This window comes from Corvus hawaiiensis, chromosome 4, assembly GCF_020740725.1.
Source record: "Corvus hawaiiensis isolate bCorHaw1 chromosome 4, bCorHaw1.pri.cur, whole genome shotgun sequence".
NCBI lineage: Eukaryota > Metazoa > Chordata > Aves > Passeriformes > Corvidae > Corvus > Corvus hawaiiensis.
In genome coordinates this window covers 22,566,848-22,586,536 of record NC_063216.1, presented here as the reverse complement: position 1 = coordinate 22,586,536, position 19,689 = coordinate 22,566,848, and the positions used below count along the sequence as shown (strand labels likewise).

Here is a 19,689-nt window from a genome sequence, read left to right as displayed (position 1 = left end):
TGGGAACCTAAATTACATGGACAGGCTTCCAGTGAGACTTAGAGGAACACCCAGAAAGTCTGAACATCCCTTTGAAAATCAGCAGAAAAACTTGAACTTGACATGTTGGGCATCCAAATACAACCAGGGCCAGACTCAGAGGAATCAACATCGTACAGGAAACAGTAACAGGGGTATAAAATCCCAGAGCATGCCCAGTGCTAAGTCAGGATTCCCCAAACCTCCAGCAGAGTATTCCACTATTACAGAAAGACACAACCATAGGACAAAAGGTAAAGACCAGATTTTCCAAAGTTTGCTGGCACACTTCAACACGGACAGGCTCTGTGCAAGCAACTTCTGCCAATGCTTGGCCAACTCCATTCTTAGGGTCTCAAAAAGAAGTACCAGCATCCTTGTCAGCAAAGTTCCCAAATATCTCAAGCAGGACTAAAAAGGAATGACCTGTAACCCCACTCAGTTTCAAGCCACCATTAAATCTTTAGCCTCCAAGTGCTAAAAGACTCTCAGTGTTCTAACAAGAACATATCCATCATATGGGAAGCACGAAATTTCACCAGACTTTGATACGCTACTGAAATTTGAAAAACAAAGTAGCAAGAGTGTCTTCTGCAAGATGTATTACTTTCTGCTGGTATTTTTGAAGAAGATAGGATTAATTTCATGCTGTCTTGCATGATCAAGGGCAGTGTGAGGATAATAATCAAATGTATTCTATTGCTAGCTGCCACAAGTGATAAATACAATGCATAATTAAACAAGCAGCACCTAGACTGCCTGGAGGAAACAATTATTTAGTGCTTTCATTAGGACACACTCATTTCTCTTGTTTTTTTAATCCATTCTCACATTTCAAAAATCAACCTTAGCTCCATATAACATTAAATTCGAAGAGCTCCTGTGGCTGCAGCTGCCCAGGAATTGCCTGCTGGAAACAGGCATTGCTGGGTGAGTGCCCACCTTGTGAGTACAGAAGGATCTGCATCTCCAGAAGAACACAGGTGAAAACCTGGACCAGGTTCTCCAGGCCCAGCAGCTCGAAGACCTCCCTTAGAGGGTAGTCAGAGAGCGGCAGCTCGTTGGGCCCAGGTCTCTGGCAAATGATGGGCTCGTAAACCCCATAAAACTTGAGCGACCTCCCTGGGGGCGGCAGGGGCACCTCATAGAGGATGTTGTGGATGTAGCTCTCCAGGGGCAGAGGTGGTGGCTGCTGGGAGGTCACTGCTTTGTAGAGCTGGATCAGGAACTTCTTGCAGGCTTGCATGAAGGGCAGAGGGGTGATGAGGCATATGCACTTGGAGACGTAGAGCGTGTCCCTGCTGATGTCGTAGGAGTTGTAGCGCTGGAGCTTGGCGAGGGACGTGGCGTCGCCCTCGTCAATGCTGCTGGCCAGGGAGTCCATGCTGCAGGAGGAAGAGGCGCAGACGCTGCTGTACTGCTCTGCGTTGTGCATCTGGTACAGTGTCTGCATGGCTGTGCAGATCTGCTTGCTCGTGACCTCCTCGTAGAACGTGAGCACAAAGCCGTACGTGCGGGAGCCATCCTCCCTGGTGATGATGAACGAGTGCAGCTGCGGGTCCCTGTTATCCGCCTGCGTCCTGAAAGACAGCCCCTTGGGCATGCACAGCTAAGAAAGGAGAAAAGAAAAGAGAGTTACTTAAGAGACAATTTTGGTTTTTATTTTTGCTGTACAGGCACATTCTTTTTATCTGCTGCATCACAACAAGCCATTTACCTTTAAACATAAAAATGATCCAAGAACAAACAGCCTAAAACTGATGCTACTTAAGAGGGAGACATGAGTGAAGAAAGGAAAGCACCTTCCAAAATAACCCATCTATTAAGTCATTACAACTCATTTTCATTACTTGCTGAAACTGTTTTCACTGCTGAATAGCCTTTGTGTTATTTACTTAAGCATCATATAAAAACGTCCATTTTTGCTCTCATTTGCATATATCATGCCTACAGTACTCTAAAATCAGAGAGCCAAGGAAGCATCTTATACCACTGAATTTAAATTACATAGACTTCTTGGAATTCTTTGATCTTCCCTAATTTTCTGGGGAAAAAACCCAACAAACAAACCAAACCCCAACTGTCTGGCAGCTATTACATTTACTTTCTTCTCTAAGTGCTACCAAATAGCTTAGATTGGAAAAAAGGCGGGGCAGGGAGGGAAACACCCAAAATCTATGAAAGCCTTGTTTTTGATTTACTACTCAGCAAAATCCCTTGCAGTGATTCTACTACACTGGGTGTTTCTCTGAAGCATGGCCCTAGTGATAAATCAAGGCATTTTTCCAGACATTCTTTGGGAATGCTATCAGCCACCTAATACAAAATAAAAACCATCCAGCAAAACTTGTTTGAATGTGCATCAGCAGGAAGCTCCTCATGTTCTAGCTAAATAGCTATGTTTATAAACCAAGAACTAAAGCTTTATTTGTACAATCTAAAGAAATAAAAGGAAAGAAGAGAAGGAGAACCTTCAAAGTGTTCCTTTTCAAAAAAGGCAACAGTAGAAGCCAACTTCACCACAGGATGTGAACCTACTCATAGCTGAGTGCGTCCCCTAATGTCTCACCTTGATCAGGAGTAAATTCTTCTGAGGCTGGAAGAGGTCAGGAGAAATAATTGTATGTTTTCAGGCACATCCTACCCTGAACTTCAGCAGTGCACCTTGCAGAGACCACTCAACAGCCTGATAAAGCTGGGAATTAGGCAAGTGGTCCAGACTCACCTCACAACAGGCTATCAGGCCCCTAAATTATCCAGGACAGCTCTTATGTATTGCTCAAAAAGGTAATGTGTAGGGAAATAAGTAGCCTGGAGTTGGCAGAAGAATTTAATTCAATTGATGGGCTTTGCTGACACAAACCATGAAATTGCAGCTTGAACCAGTTCTGAAGAGCAGCCACTTTTTTATTCAAAAGCTTTATAGCTTTTATTGAGACATTAACAGCAGTGCCATGGTTAAGGCTTCTCCAGTAAAGAAGTAGTAAAAAATCCTTGTTTCACACTTTATTTAAATTTATTCTGCACAATAAAGATCTCTCTTAACCTCATTTTTTGGCAGGCTAGCTTAATAAAAATTTATTTCTAGAATGCGGGCTTTCAATGGTGGCTATAAGCCTTATCAAAGCCAGCCAGGCTGAAATCATAGGCTTAAATCTCAGTGCTATCAGAGATTATATTTTCTTCACTTTACAGAAAAATACCTGGACAAGCAAATTAGATACACTATTACAATCAGGCACAGATAGGCATTAGGGAAATTCAGATCAGCTGAGAGTTTCAGAAGGCTGTTTAAATAAATTTCCTCCAAGACTTAATTATTATTCCCTCGTCCTTTATATACTGAGTAAACATACACAAAGGGATGCCCATCTATTAAGTTTCAGCCACAACTTGACACATGCAGAATATTGACCTTTTAAGACCCTAGCTGCAAACCTTGGCCCAGAGACTCCTGCTGTTGTTAGACCTAGAAGAGGACATGGGAAAAAGCAGAGGAAAAAAAAAAAGAAGATGGGAAGAACTGAGCCAGGAGGAATGACCAGGAGTCGCTTAAGAAGCTAAGATCAAAAGGAAGAGCCTGTACTCATTTTCCAGCAGTACAGAAAGCTTTGAATTTGTGGTTAATGCATGAAAACTTTCATCTTAAGGCCTCGGACATCAATCACTTCCCATCTCATCTGTGTCACACATGCCACAGGAGAGTGTTGGAGAGTGGCTTGGGATGTGCTAAGGGAGGTGAAATCTTACCCGGCTGGTGTGAGTCTGGCTCACTATTGCTGAGAACACAGTCAGTCACTTGCATTGCATCTTTGTATAAACACTGAGAACTATCCAAGATTACTGATTTTGGTTTCCAGAGCACTTCACTATTTATATTTAAACACAACCATCAGCAGAAAACCATGGAATTACACCATATTTGCAACAAGGCTTATAACAAAGATGGTTTGTAAAAACAAAAGGAAGCTGCACCAGGATAGATAAAAAGGTATCAACTAATCCATAACCTGAGTATCCATAACATGAGTAGGAGGTACCCCTTCCCCAAGCACAGAGGCAGGACACATACACACACCCCCCCCACCATAATCCCTCCCTCCTTCTTCTCCTTCATCATTTGCAGATATTTCTGAACCAAAGGTCCCCCCCTGGACCACTGCCCACTAGTATTGGTTCACCTCTTCTCCATTAGATCCTTCTTTTCACTTTTTAAGCATCTACATATTTTTCATGTTCACAACTTGCCATGGCAGCAAGCTCCATACCCAAATTGCACTGTGGGTGAGGGGGTGGAAAGATGTTTTTGTTTGTGTTAAAGCCTGCTCCTTCCAATTCCACCAGGGAACCTTTAATTCTTTTATTTCAGTACATGAGACGTTAAACAGATAATGCTTCCTTGAGCTTCAGAAACACAGGCAAAGATATATATATATACCTTGATGAATCAGAGGGCTAAAATAGGAGGCTCATTTCCTAAAAATTTCTGTTTCTCTCTACTGAGAACTTTAGTTTGGTACAACACTTACTTGCATAATAGCCACAGAAGATAGTATGTGAGTTAGGCAAGGATAATCACAAAAAGCAGTGGGGGGGAAAGACACAATTCCCTATTAAAGAGAACTCTGTACTTTGACACACACTTCGAAACAGAGAGAAAACATGACTCTTTGGCAGCTTGATTGCTTGGGACTTCAGGGGGCTATTTTTAAAGCGACAGGATGGTTCCAGAAGGCAATTGAAATTCCTTAGGCATCCAGCAAAGCCAGAGTTCTCACAAGTTAACCTTCAAGGATTTATGCATTTTCTTCTCTGAGGAAAATTGCTTCTGGAAGCTCACATAAAGCAAACACATAGGCAGAACTAATGCAGCAAGGCAAGATCAGAAAGGCCAATAACTGCCTCAAGGGATTCTGTGGAGGTGGATATTACTTTAAATTATGTTTCAGATCAAAACAATAAAGAAGTTTTCCAAAAGATAATTTAAAAGATCATTAAATACTGCTGCTGTTAGTAAACGCTTTTTTTTTCTCCAAGACACATTGCAAATGAAAAATGTGTTCTTCAGATATTTGACTTTAGTTGAATGCAGCTCAGTTCAATTATTTTAATAGGTCTCCTGCTGGTTTTAGCATTCCATTTTTGTCTGATACTATGATCACACTTCATGAATATTAGACATTCTCAACTGTAACATGAGAGACAAATAACGCAGCAATTCCAGCTGCTTTATTCCTGCTGCACGCCCCTCACCACTTCGTCCTGGAACACCCCCAGTTCAAAGGCAGAACTAAAAGGCATAAACAGCTGTGGCAGTTGAGCTATTACCATCTTAAGTGCTGAGGAAGCATGGCTCCGAGTCCCTCGTGCCTTCTGTATAAGCAAAGTGATGTGGAGACCTGCCCAAATACCACCCCAGCTCCAGCAGTGCACGTTTGGAAGCAGAAGACAGAAATCCCCAGCTGTCAGCAGGCAGAGGGCGTGACCGGGCTCATCTCTGCCTTTCTATGCACGTGCAATGCCACACGATCAGCTCTCTGTGTCACTGCTACTTCCAGCTCCTGTACTTTCATGTTAAATATTTGGCAGGATGCTAAAAATGAAACTCAGTGGAAATTGAGATGAACTCCAGGTTTCTACACCTTCATGACTGCAGGGAAGTTCCAAATGCATTTTTGCATTTGCAAAAGCCAACTTAATGTGGGTTTTATGTATTCCCCACCTCTCTGTCTGCTGGGTGAGGGTCAGGAGATTCTCCTGACTTCACGCCTGCACCATACAATGAGGTCAGTTCTGTTTTGAAGCAGGTAGTGTGCTATCCTACCTTCCTCAAATGCAAAGCACACCTAAACTAGACTGGGGGAAGGGGCCCCCTAATTTTCCAAAATTGAGTTAGACCCAATACACATTTTTGAAAACAGCTAGGAGTAATATTGTTTAATGCTGTTGTTACAACAATTGGTTACTTTTAAATGAAGAAACAAATGGCATTTTCTGTACCGGGAAGCTCAAATACCAGTAATCTGTTGTCTTTGTCAGGTTATGTTCTTAACAAGTGCTTTGGTGATTTTAGAATCATCCTTTAATTACCAGTTCTTCAGAAAAATTCCCAGGGGACCATCAGTCTTTCAGTTGTCACTGCCCCCACTCCAGGAACTGTTTTCTCCTCCCTTCCCAGTCCATGGGACTCAGCCACACGGATGCTCACATCAAATATAACTGAGAGGAAAGAGATGTACAGGAGATGTATTGGTGCAGAGGTGCCATTAAAAGTGATGACCCAGCAAAAGCTGTGGTTTAGATAAGTTCCAGCTTCTGTGTAAAGATTCCTCTTCCCCTGCTGTCTGCAGAATCAAGGTGCTTTGTATTCAAAAACCTCACATGGATATCAGTATCTTAAAAATTAATTGGTTTGCCCCTCCTTCCTACCTGTGGATAGGTATCCCAGGTGACCACACGCCTTCTCACCCAGTCCCTGGGATGGTGGTTAGACTTGTTTCATCATGCAGCAGACTTAGAACTAATGAGGGAAACGCAGCACTTTACTTTTGCTGGGCCTGAAAGCATCATGAGTTTTCACAATACCTCTTCCTCTACAGCTTTTCATGCATCATGCCCAGTGAGTGCTCTTAATCCCAGCAGAAGCACCACAATCACAAGATCACAAGAGCATCACAAGGGCTGGCTGTAAACAACTCAGGAACCTCTCGAGAGCTGACACTGTCACGTAACAATTTGAGAAGAGAGTTTTTCTCTACCTACCATGTTGACAGCATCCTGGTCAAAGGGATTCCACTCAATGTTCTGAGGATAATGGGCCAAAACTTTGGACTTGAAGGTTCTTCTTAGGGGACTCTGGTCGAAGTTCTCTCCTGCAACAAATGAAGAAATAATGACTCAAAACAGCAGTGAGGCTTCAGAGAGAGCTGGCTTGGGTTTTCTTTTTTTTTCTTTTTTTTTTTTTTGGTGAAATCTGATGGACATTTTAACTCTCAACAGAGGTACTACTCTTAAAAGAGAAACAGAAAAGATTCCCATTCAGTGTGACCTTACCCTCCTTTCCACAAAATCTTACTGCAGTTGCACAACAGCTTACAGGTAAGTATTTACAGAATAGAAATATATTGTCAAGAGAAAAATCACTGCTGAAATTTTATAGAAAAAGACCTTGCAATCAGCTGGATTCTTGACCTTCCCCTATAGCTTGAGTATCAAGAGATGGCTTTACTTAGTCACTGAAAGAGCACTTTCCCTCAAGTTTGTTAGAAGCTGTCTTTAAGGTCAATAAAAAATATGAGCACCTCTTGGCTATTATAAATTATTCAAGGATTCATTACAGATGATCTTTTTTATATTACAAGTCCTGTGTGAAAATTAAACATTTATTTTTTCTACATCAAATTTCAAGGACAGACTTCTGCCACACAAAGAATCCAGCAAGTGCAAAGAGGAAGATTGAAATTAGACATCAGGCAGAAATGCATCCAGTTATCAGCATACAAATTATTTCACAGTGATTCTGTTAATGGAGTTCCCCTCACTGCATTGTCTACAGCATGCAAAACAGTAGACATATTGCAGCATCATGGTGGTGGAATTACCATCCTGGAAGTGTTCAAAAAACCTGTGGATGTGGCACTTGGGGATATGGTTTAGTAGTAAAAAGGCAGTGCCAGGTTAATGGTTGGATTTGACAATTCTAAAGGTCTTTTCCAACCTTAATGACTGCACAGTTATTTTTCTTTTAGCACTAAACGCTACAGCTGTGTTTCCTGGGGAAGGGAAAGATAGGATGAGACCTGGCTGAGGGGACTGGGGGAGAGACACCTTCTTGATGTCTCCAACTCCCTGAAAGGAGGTTGTAACAAGGTGGGGGTTGGTCTCTTCTCCCAGGCAACAAGTGACAGGACCAGAGGAAATGGCCCCACATTACACCAGTGAAGGTTTATACTGAATATTAGGAAAAATTTCTTCACAGAAAGGGTTATCAAGCACTGGACCAGGCTGCCCAGGGAAGTGGTTGAGTCACCATGGAAATACTTAAAAGACATGTAGATGTGGCACTTAGGACATGGTTCAGTGGTGGATTTGGAGTGCTGGGTAACAGCTGGACTCAGTGATCCTAAAGGTCTTTTCCAAAGTAATGATTCTACAATTCTACAAGAGAAGCTCTGGCAGGAGAAGCCAGCCTGCTTCTGGAATTGCTTAAGGCAAACCAGAAATCCAGCAAAAGTGTATGCATCATAGCAATAAAGAAAACTGAGGTTATCAGCTAAACTGGATCACATCAAAAGGTACGTCAGGGTTTAGTTGGTTAGTTCATCACTTCTGCCAAGTTGGACCTGACTTGCCATGAGCTGCTATGGCAGTCCAGAGCACAAGATCTATGAAGATCCTCCTCATGCTCAGTTACAAGTTCAAACAATTACACAAAACCAGAGACCACTTCTCTAGTTCAGAACATGGCAGTAGAATAACCTCTTATTTTGGTCCAAAAGTTCCTTGTAAATCCATTAAAGATAGGAAGTCCACCAATTCCTAAAATTCTACAAAATAAAGATCCCAACAAGTAAAACCAGCAAAAATTCTGTCTCCAGGTTTGTACTTAGACATACTCAGCAACATTTTTAGCTCTTAGAATCAAACAGTAATTAACATGCTTGCATAATCAAACAAATCTGCATGAGGTTATTTCCCAATTAGATCTTCAATCATTCTCACATCTGACAGAGGCTACCTTACCACCGTGACTTGGCAGAAAGACAGGTAGTTGATGCTAAATTTATTTGGTTGCTTCTATTAAAAGTTAGAAGAGAATATCTGGGTGACTTCATGAAGTTCTCCACCACTAACAGTAAGTGACTGCTGAAGTTTAAATTTCTTTAAAGGTTTCCTTTCTCATGACCAAAAAAAAAAAGTTTTGGTTATCAAGTATAAGCATTGCTTTAAGAAATCCAGCTGCCCAAAACCAGCAGTTACAATGTCCCCGTAGGCTGACAACATGGATTCATTTCAGCCAGAAAAGTAAATGGCACAAACAACTTACCTCTCCAGAGTCTCTGCAGTGTTTGCATTTTACTAGTCCAGTGGTTTAAGAAAAAGATAAATTTAAGGTAAAACACACACACAGAAAATACAATTCTCTCAATCAGTGATCACGAGGGAAAAGAGAAGAGCCAAGACACCACACTGGAGTAAATCAACGTGTCGTTAGCTTGAAAGGACATGACATTGCACCCTCCATACAAAGCTGCCTCATGGAAAGACAAGCAGCGCAAGCTTTTAGAGGAGATACATAATTTAGGAAAGAAACAGTACAAGGCTGTGACAGGAGCAGCCTGTGTGTGAGGGTGAAATGTCGTCATTTGCCCAAACTAGCAGGAAACACCCCAACTCTCACCAAAACCAGCTGAGAGGCATGGACCATGACAGTCAGCTCCACACTGACATGCAGCTGGAAGAGAACCACAGGGAGCAGAATCTTCTTGGCAAACATAAGGGAAGGGATCTGGACTGAAGGGTACCTGATGCTATCAGCTCTCAGCCTTGGTAGTTCTGACCTGCTGGGTCACACATGGCAGAGAGAATTTACTTAGCTGTTACTCTGGGCAAACAGTGAATTTTCATTAAATCTCCTACGTGCTTTTAAGTGCTTCTTTGCTAACTTTCCAAACAGGATTAGCAAGGCACATTAAAAGTGAACCAAGTATCAAATGCAAATTGAATCCATTTGCTAAAATACTAATGGCCAGATAACAGTACTATGAATATGGACAGGAGCATTGTATTTGATGAGTGCTGCCCATGCAAGCAGCACAACTTACAGAGACAGCTGCCTATCAGAGGCAAATTACAAAATTGGGTTTGAATTGAATCCTTTTGCTTTCAGGATATTAAAAAAAAAAAATTAAAGTACTTTTAAAAATTGTGTAAAACGTTTCAGATTCAACTTCCATTTCATTTGGATGCTACATCCTGTTAATGGCACTCTTAAACAACTTGTGCCTTCCTTTTAAGGAGCTGGCTTTTAAAGGGACATCTAGTTTCAAATTAAAAACAAATGGTGAAGCGATGGATGCTAGATCAAAAAACTGTGCTAATTTCATTTCAAAACAAAAAGATTGCTCAAAATTAGAAAATAAGCCTGATCCATGTTTTGGATGAAGGATACAATTACTAGGGAAACTCAGCTACAGCAGTGAAGTTGTTAATCATGATGACTTTCCTAAGAGTGATCCTATGTAAAAATTTAGTGATCTTAAGTTTTAAGCAGATCTGCTTCAATTAATTATCACAGTGACAGAGGCATACAAAGCCATGTACCAAATAGGCAGAGGCATCCTCCACCCACACCCTCTGGTCCAGGGAATGTGAGCTATCTGTCACTCCTTCCAAGCTCTGGAACGTGGACAGGAATGCTTGTGACTACAGAAACAAAAATATCTTTTATTCCTTTAGAGGAACATTCTGGGAGCACAACCATGCACAGTGCTCATGGTGACCACCTCTGTGATAGCTACCTCTAATTAAAAGCTCTCAGCACACGCAGCTATGTTCTCTCCCTGCAGATGGAATTTTGTTAACCTTATTAAATAACAGGATGACCCTGCACGAGAAGCAAATAATATACAATGTGTGAGTGAGAAAACAATGCGGGCACAGGAATAACAGTGCTTGGCTGGGGAGCAAGCAAGCTGTTAATTGTCAGGCTCAGGAACTGGTTAGTTTAAGTAGTGCAGAAACTGTGCTCTGCTGCTTTTCTTCCATGCCTCCCCAGGATGCCAAGGTGGCAGTGGGAGGCTGATCAGAGTTCAAGGACATTAACTCAAAGGCCTTATTTCTGACCACATATTCTCATAATCTTACAGCAGAGGATGGAGATGATATGAAAAGAAGGACTGCGACAAGGCAGACTGAACAGTTCTCATTCCAAAGTTTTAAAATCTGCCTTGTCTATAAGACGGTAGTGGATTTGGGGGGGCTGAGGAGGAGGGCAGCGTCTAACCTGACTTTCTTATGTCGATATGTAAAGGAATTGATGGATCATATTTAAGCAGGAAGTCACAGGGGGATGTGTACCCTATCAATACATCTAAATTATCTGGAATTTTTTGGGGGGGTTATGTGTCTGTGTGAACCTCACTATTGCTATTTAAATCTAGAGTGCAAAATGTGCTTCCTTGAGGTGTCAGGAAGCTTTTGTGTCTCTGTAGCAGAAATTGGTGGAGCTGAACTTTCTGGGCCCCTTTGTTCACAAATCCACATAACTAAGCCTTGTTAGATTTCTGGGTTAGTATCCTCTAAGATGGCCTCATGAAAGATAGTGTTCAGTCTGCCAAGCACAGAGATCTAGCACAGTCTCCTCTCCACCAGTATACTGACACCACTACTGGGATTTTGCTGGAGAAACACATCTGCCAAGAGAGTTTCAAGAAATAGAACAAAAATTACCAAATACTGATTTAAATTAGGTAAAAGAATGAAAGAGTCCAAGAGTTTTGGTTTTGATTTTGATCTGTGATCTTTAATTTGATTCAAAAGGAGTTAGAAGACTGAACACATAGAAACAGAGAGGTCCTGATCATTGTTTTATCCTTAACCCCTCTTTACCTGAGGTTTTGTCTGCAGTGTCTGAGCTCTTGCCATGGAGGTCTGCTTGTAGCCATTGGTACAAGACTACACAACATAACAAACAGAAATAAAAAAAGCAAGTATGAACAAAATGAAAAGATACACAATGTACTAGGGAAGGGGAAAAATATGAAGCAGACGTTAAATACTCCTCCTCGCAATCTCTCTTCCCCCTGCTACCAGCAAAGGGTAAATCCACACGATAAATAAAACCTTCCATGCCTGGATTACTATAGAGGTGTTGAATGCAATGACAGACAGGGTAGAAATACTTGTCAAAATTAGTAACAAGATTAAATTCTCAGTACTTCAAACAACACGCTGCTTTACAGCTTCCCTATTATGAAAGACATCTTTGTTCACATGTTGAGCCCTTCCAGAGCCTGAGAAACTCAGAGGAAAAAACACATCAGTCCTTCAGCTAGTGTTGAACTAAACCCAAGAAGTGTTATTTAATATAATAGTGTTAGCTATGCTGTTACACCTTCAATCCTGTACTGCATGCCATTTTCAGGACTTACTGAAGTTACCTAACACCTCTATTCGTCATTTGTCTCGTAACTGGGTGTTTTTAGACTAAAATTTGAATAAATAAGCTATGTTTAGAACTTGGATGAACAATTTTAATGTCTTCCAGCAACAGCTACCACTTCTAAAGGAAGAGCTTCCTGCTAGCATGTCTAACTGAGGCTTTTTCCAACTGGTTTGCTCATCTCCTGCAGACAAACAAAAATGTTTCCACAGATGCCTTGGTATTTCTTCGTCAAAAAAAGTCACATTCACACACTACACAAAGGCATTACACAATCCTCTTCAAGTTAAATCTCTTTTTATAGAGCTGGCACCTATGTTAAAGCTGCAATACCAATGACCTCTCTGGTGATTCACTCTCTAGGTGTAAACTCAGAGTAGTTCTGCTACAACCTCCTACTTGAGCTGTTAATCCAGACATCAGTTTAGAGGACCCAGAGAGTTCTGCCAAGGCCAGATTTTTTGGGAAGGCAGCCCTCAGCAGAGGGCACAGGAGTTCTTTTAACAGAGGTGTTTAGATGTGAACTTGTATTTTAAAATCATTTTCTCTTTTCTTTAGGAGGCACCTGAAGATAGCCCACATTCAAATCTGCAGGATGATGTTTTTCCACCCCACGTCTTGTTTCATTCTAATTTTGAGCTGTTTGAACTAAAAACTTGCATAAGTATTAAACTAAAGGAAACAAAACAGTTGTCAGAACTAGAGATGCCTCCTGCTAATGGCCCATATCTACACTATCTTTACAAGTCTCTCTGCCAGGGTGTCCTTTCAGCTCTCCCCTAAAAATTTTAATTGAAAGGGAATTTGGCACTGAGCTTCCACAGAGGTAGCCACCACCTTTGCAGTAGGAAGAGCGAAACGGAGCAACTCATGAAGTAATGTATAACCAGATGCACTGGGACAGGTTCTGGTTTGCTGCCCATTTCAGTCCTTTGACCATTTACTATCATCAATCACAGGGCTAAACAGTCACAGAAGTTATGCAAAAACTCCTCCACAGGAAGTCAAATTGACAACAATGATAGAAATACAGAGCTATGGACACTCCCCTGGGTTGTACAGCCTAATTCTTTACACAAACACAATGTAATGAAACACTATTATTCCCAGAAATTAATTACACTTGGAAAAGGTGCAGTATTTTAAAAGTTCTATTAAAAAGGAGATGTTCCCATAAAAGTCATTGCACATCTAAATAAAGACGAAAAGGCTCTTAGCATGAGAAATTTAGTTTGCCATCATCTCTTCCTTCTGTCCTTGATTAAAATACTGAACTATCTGCCTACTAAGTAACATCATACAGCATCAACACTGTCAGTCTTAAAATAGCCCCAAGTCCCAGCTGCCAAGAGACCACAGACATGTCACTACACTAGCAAGTCAGTATGAATTATGCCATCCCTTTTACATAAAAATTGTATTATAATCTTGTCAATTCCAAAAAATTAAATTATGTCAGTTTGGGTGTTTTTTTGCAGTGGAGCAGGTGGAGTTTAATAAACAGGTACCCCGTGCATGGTGCTCCAATGCTTGGAGTCTGTCTCCAAAGGCTGAAGGCATTAGCAGGCAACAGAGGAGCAAGTATAAAACTGGACCTATACTTAAAAGTACAGGAAATTATTTAGGCTTCAGGACTTTACTTTTTCTACGAATCAAGGTGTGGAATTCACTCATACTCTTCATGCTGCCTTAACAAGTATGGGCTCCCAATCTAGGGAAAACACGCCCCAGAGATCCTTGGCCTATCCTGTTCACATACAAGTGGCATATTTTCATTTCTACTGCACGTTTATATTCAAATCTGCTGTATTTTTTGAACACTTGATATGGAATGAATGAGCATTTTTACTAATAGAGAAAACAATCTGAGCAACAATTAAAAGCTCATTTAAACTGAAGTTTCAAACATAATTATTCTTAAACTGCCTGCTAAGTTTTTGTTTGGTTACACAGGATATGAGCAAGGTACATAAACACATGAAATTGAAGAGTTTGAAATGCAGCTCTCAGCTCCCAAAAGAACGTCAATGATGGCAGAGTGACAAATGTTCAAGCAGGAGTAAGACACCAGCTCAGGTCCTTAAACACAGCAGGATGCTAAAGCCTGTCCAGCGAGGGGATCCCTGGCTTTGGACCAACAGGCACCTGACTACTGCAGTTTTGGGCTGAACTGCAAAGAAAACGAAGGCATTTTAGATGCCATCACATCCCCTATGAAGTCTGAACAGCTTCCTACTCACTGCAATGCCAGTTTCCCACTCCTTGCTTCATGTGCTCACCTCCCTCCACAGACAGAACACAGGATGAGGTGCCCAGTCATGCCTTTTGCACAGCACATCTTCCATGCTTGTGCTTTCTACTTATTTTCAGGGACAGGATCAAGTTCAAGTGCATCTAATTTCTGTCGTAGAATACGATGTTGCATTCTCAGACTGGTTTTGGAAATAGTCTCACAAATACAATTTCTGATTCAAATGAATCTTAAAACAGGTTTTGTTCTCTACTCCATTGTGACAGAGGTAGCACAAGAGTCTTGTCCCAAGATCTGTTTTGTTACAGTTGGTATTTCTGGAAAAAAGGAAAGAACCCACCAAAACCCACAAACAAGTAGAACTTATCATCCTAAAAGTCCCTGTACTATTACAGTTTAGGTTTGTGTGCAAGAATGCAGGAAAGAAAGGGAAGTTTATCAGTAAATTTTGCTTTGGGGCTTTTTAAAGACAGGAACAGCCAGCTTTATTTTAAAATTTCCAGTCCACTCAGTTATCTCTTAAACCACTCTGCAATGCACATTCTACCATGCAGCAGTATTAGTCTCCACTCATCCGGATGGCAAGTTTCAGGTGTTTTGTTACTTGAAGTCAGAAGCACTTGCACCAAAGCTGAGTTTATATAGTAGCAGAGCATTAATTAATTCACTGATACAACACCTCCTGCCAACCTAATTAAGCTCAGCTTGCAAATCAGTACAAAAAAAGAAAGTTTAACTTGGCCTGAACCATTTTCAGCACTAGACAACTTTGACATCAACAGAGCATGAAGATGTCCACACTGCAGCTTGAATACTTGGCTAAACCCAGGGATTTAGTTTTCTTTTTACCCACGTCACACAAGCTTGAGGCCTCAGTTCCCTGGACTCAGCAATGTTACACCGGATTTCTCCAGTTTAAAAGAAGCCCTTCCTTGCTGATGTTGCCAAGAGCTACCCCTTGATGTGCTGAGCCACACATGGGATGCAAGGGAATCATGGTTGGGCTTTACTCAGCACTGTCCACATGCTGTTGGCACCAGAAGGAAACTATCCCCAGTTTCTGAGCAAGATCCATCTTCTTCCAAGAGCACAATCCATAACCCAAACACTGGCACTCAAGATGGATACTTAAAACACCCTGATCAGGGATAGCCTCTTTGCAGCCCTTTGAAGAGCTGGCCCACACCTGTAAGGTTTAGACAGCTGGTTTCGTTAGTGGGGCAAAAGAAGGATTTAGAAAGGGTGGACCCAGAAGTGGCTCCCCACTGTAGTGAGTTACTTCTTTTGCACACCCTTTACAAGCACAGGGTTACAGGAAGGTGACTGTCACCTGTCAAAGCTGCAGCTGCTAAGCTTTAGGAAAACTTAGTTAATATGTGGTCTTGATGGGAAAAGGGTCAGGCAAAGAAAGAATTTTGCTTCTTGCAGTCACCAAAGCTCCTTCATTGGCGTAAAGTAGAAGCACTCCCTTGTGTAGCACAAACTCTGCTTAGGGAGTTTTGAGAAACTGCTGTTTAAGTTGCTGCCAATAAGGAATTGTCCTTATGACAGTTTCCAAGAGCCAGTCTTCCACTAGTTTTCAACAAATGAATCCTTTTAGAAGGAGAAAAGACAAAAAACCTTCTGCACGCTGAAAAGTCACAAGAACCCTCAGGCAAGGTTTGAAATTACCAGAGCTTCCGGATGGAGAAGGGTGGCAAGCAGGAATGGAGATGCAGAGAGACAAGGATCTGCTGCCCACACAGCCATATTCGTTCTTTAAAGCTGATACTTCCACTCAAGAGCTACCTGAAAACCATTTCAATTTGGAGACTGCTCTCAGCTGCTTCAACCCAGCTGTACCACAGTAACTGGAGAGCAGCATAACACTGTAAATGCTTTGATGGTGGGCAAAGCTGTCACCAAAGGACTGAGGCATTTATACAACATGCTGGATGATGCAGTTATTAGTAGCTCTGAAAAAAGGAACAATGGAGTTTTGTCAACTAGAAGTGTAAGAACATTGTTAAAAGGAAAAAAATGCCACCATGAATAAAAGATCAGCTGTTGCAACTACTTCAGGAACATCTTTGCAAGAAAATACAGGTGTTAGACAACACCAGCTTCATTTACAATCTGAAGAATGACAGTGAGTTTACAGAAGGGATAATTAAGTGCATCAGTGCACAGTAATTGTGCATGTAAGCCACATGAAGAATATTCTTTATGCTTGTGTAAACCTTAAGTAAATCATTACTAGTTAGATTAGTTAGATACAGCCTTAGGTTTTATTCATTGCAGCAGACCTCTATTTCAGACAAAGCATAAACCCCCAGTTTTAAGCTTTATCACTCCTGCCTATTTTATGGCCAGTTTCCAAGTTTACTAAAAATACAGAAAGCTGACACCAGTACCCAATCACCAGGTCACTGTAAAGCTTCAGGACTCAAATCCAAAGGCATGGACAAACACTAATTTCTGCATCCAAACTAGATTCCAGGTGGAAAACCCAAAGCACAGCATCTTTTCTACCATGCCTCTAGATTTAGTTCAGATGCCTACAAAGGCTACCAGAAACGAAATCCTTTGGCGTTCCTTAACACCTTGGGGAGTATTAGGTGCCAAAGCATCTGTGGAAAGAAGGATCTCACTTGAAAAGGCCAGAAAAGTAATTGTCTCTGGGTACAGCTCACAAATGCCCCTGTGCCTCAGAGGCTTTCCTGCCTTGTCCCACTCATCCCCACAGACATCTGGAAATAAAGGCAATTCTGCAAGTGCAGTCCTGACCCTTGTGCCTCAAAAACACTGCTTCAAGGCTTCTACCAGATTTCCTCTCAGGGGTATTTTGAGGTTGCTTGCTCTCCCAACAACCCAGCTTTAAACCCCAGGATACACCTTCCACTGCCATCAAGATCTCTTAAAGAACACAGAAAAGTGCAAAGGGCTCTGTATCTTACAAGTCTCCCCTTTGCCAAAGCTCAGCAATGAAAACCAGTCTCTCACCCCTTCTTCCCTCACATTTCCACCGCCATTCCAGCAAAAATCCCTCTATCAGAAGATATCCATTTAAGAATGGCATATGTTTCAAGAATGTTTTTAGACCCTAAAGGTAAAAAGACCCAGGAGAGCCACAAAAGGGAACAGGGAGCAATTCCTGGCCTGAAACCAGATTGAAGAGAGCCAGTGGGACTCTGAACAAAGGGAGAGATGCACAGAAAGGAGAGTAAGAAACTGAGGTCCACTTTCAACCAAAGTGCATGTCTTACCTATTATTCAGTGCCCCGCTAGTAAGAGTTGAAAGCAAGAGAGAACAGAGATCTAAACACACCTAAAATTACTTGGCTTTTAAGCAAATGATTGCTCTTTACCACTAATCCTCTAATCTTCTGGTGCCTGGATCCCAGGTTGATTGGCATACTAAAAATACACAGGTAGAAGGCATGTAATTGCTGCTCTGATTTTTACATAAACATGACCTGCCACCAACTACAGATCTACTTGAAAACCAAGGCTTTTAGAGCCACCTCAAACAGACACCAGAGCCCTCCTGGCCGTTGCACACAACTCCTGTTATTTCTACATGACACATGTTGTAGTATTTTACACCTTCCTTGGGCATAAAGTGGAATTTCATGGAGTTAAATAAAATGCTTCACCTAATGAGGCAAACCATACCACGCTGCTTTGGAGCCTCGGCTGTTACATTATTACACATTAGAAACGGAGTGTTTCATACTGAGCAGAGCAAGGCTGCATTAGGCACGGACCACAGCTGAATACACTTTAGCAACTACAGTCTTTGTGAGTGTACAAAGGTCTGGAAGGTCTAATAAACACAAGGAGTACATGCAAAAGGAGAGAGAATTAACACAATGTACGAGTGTAACAACGTAACTCTGAAAAGTGTGCTGTCTTGGTGTGACAATGTGGGGCAGCTAAATCTGAACATCCTGTTGCGAAAAAACAAGAACATTGTAATTTTGCATTGAAAAAGTTGTTATTCCTTCAAATCAAGGCAGAAGAGAGTAATTTTGGGTGCTTAAGGATGGGTTTCAATAGTCCCCACACAACCTTCCCTATAAAACATAAGCCCACTGACTCAATCATTTTTCTGTGTTAGAGAGAACACACATGCTCTCACAATCTCACACTTGTGCATGCCTCCTCTCTCCCAAAGAGAGGGGCCTGGCAGGAACACTCTGCTCTGGGATAAAAGCTGCCCCCTGCACCTGCGGCTCTTCCACAAAATGGCTTGAGCAACAATAGAGACAGTCCTCAAACCTGGACACCAGCTGGCTCCTAATTCCACACAGCAATGCAGTAGCATCAGGAGTTCCTGCATTGCTCCTGTGAGATTAAAATTCCCATCTCAAATCAGGCAGGATACACACATGTCAGATTAAAGAGACGCAGGCATTTGCATACATCTTCAGGGTTTGACAGGTTTGTGGTGATTTATTCTGCAACCTGCAAACACACCAGGAGCATCCCTGATGGATGCCTCCTCAATGCAAAGGTTAACAGGTCTGTGTGCATTGTATTAAATATTTACATTAAGGAAGCAATTTCTTTTCTTTTTTTTTTTTAATATTTAAATGGGAAGCACACACAAGAGGAAAGACCCAAACTAAAAAATATTTGTGACAACAAACGATGCAGATCTCAGCAGTTACACAGCTGTTAGCAATAAGCTAAGCAGAGGATAGCTGAGCACAAGTATTACTGGATATTTGCTAAAATAAAGTCTGTAGTTTTACTATCAAGATGAAAAAATACTTTCTTGTTAAGGACTATAAGATGATTCACTAATATTAGATTACCACAGAATATAATGAATATTTCAAGGGCTTTACATGTATACAGGCAATCAGTCCAATAGGGCGGCTCTCCAAGTTGTCACAAGAACACGTGGTGCATGTGGGGAACAGAATTCCCCTTTGAAATCAAAAACACTATGTATGTATAAGATTAAAGGAATCTGAGCACTCACATACAGCTGCAAATTCAAGGGTCATAAAGGAATTCCAAAACATTCAAACTTCTAGCTAAACTTATTTATGAGCCAAATCAACAAAGCTTCCAAAACACACTTCTTTTGCCTCTGTAAAAGGCTGCTTGCTGAAGTAGGACTTCACCCCAGGCTTTGAATTCAGTAAGGTTTATTCTCTGTTTATACTGATATGACAGCCTGAATATGACTTATTTTAATGCAGAAATATGAAACTTCAACCTGAATCTGTATTTTGTAGCATCAGAGTATCCATTTATAAACAGCCTG

At 41.4% G+C, this 19,689-nt stretch overlaps 1 protein-coding gene across 7 annotated transcripts in view; it reads right to left on the bottom strand.

Annotated features, from left to right (window-relative positions):
- The window catches only part of DENND5B (DENN domain containing 5B), a 105,002-nt gene that overhangs the window by 49,798 nt on the left and 35,515 nt on the right, over positions 1-19,689 (bottom strand). For 4 of the 7 annotated variants that reach the window (XM_048301000.1, XM_048301003.1, XM_048301002.1 and 1 more), the window contains exons 2-4: positions 11,629-11,694; positions 6,781-6,890; positions 961-1,627 (exon numbers count right to left, since the gene is read on the bottom strand). In XM_048301000.1, the coding sequence (XP_048156957.1) occupies positions 961-1,627; positions 6,781-6,890; positions 11,629-11,694 (843 nt within the window). The remainder of the gene's footprint in view (positions 1-960; positions 1,628-6,780; positions 6,891-11,628; positions 11,695-19,689) is intronic. The other 3 variants (XM_048301001.1, XM_048301005.1, XM_048301007.1) reach the window with 1 other exon arrangement.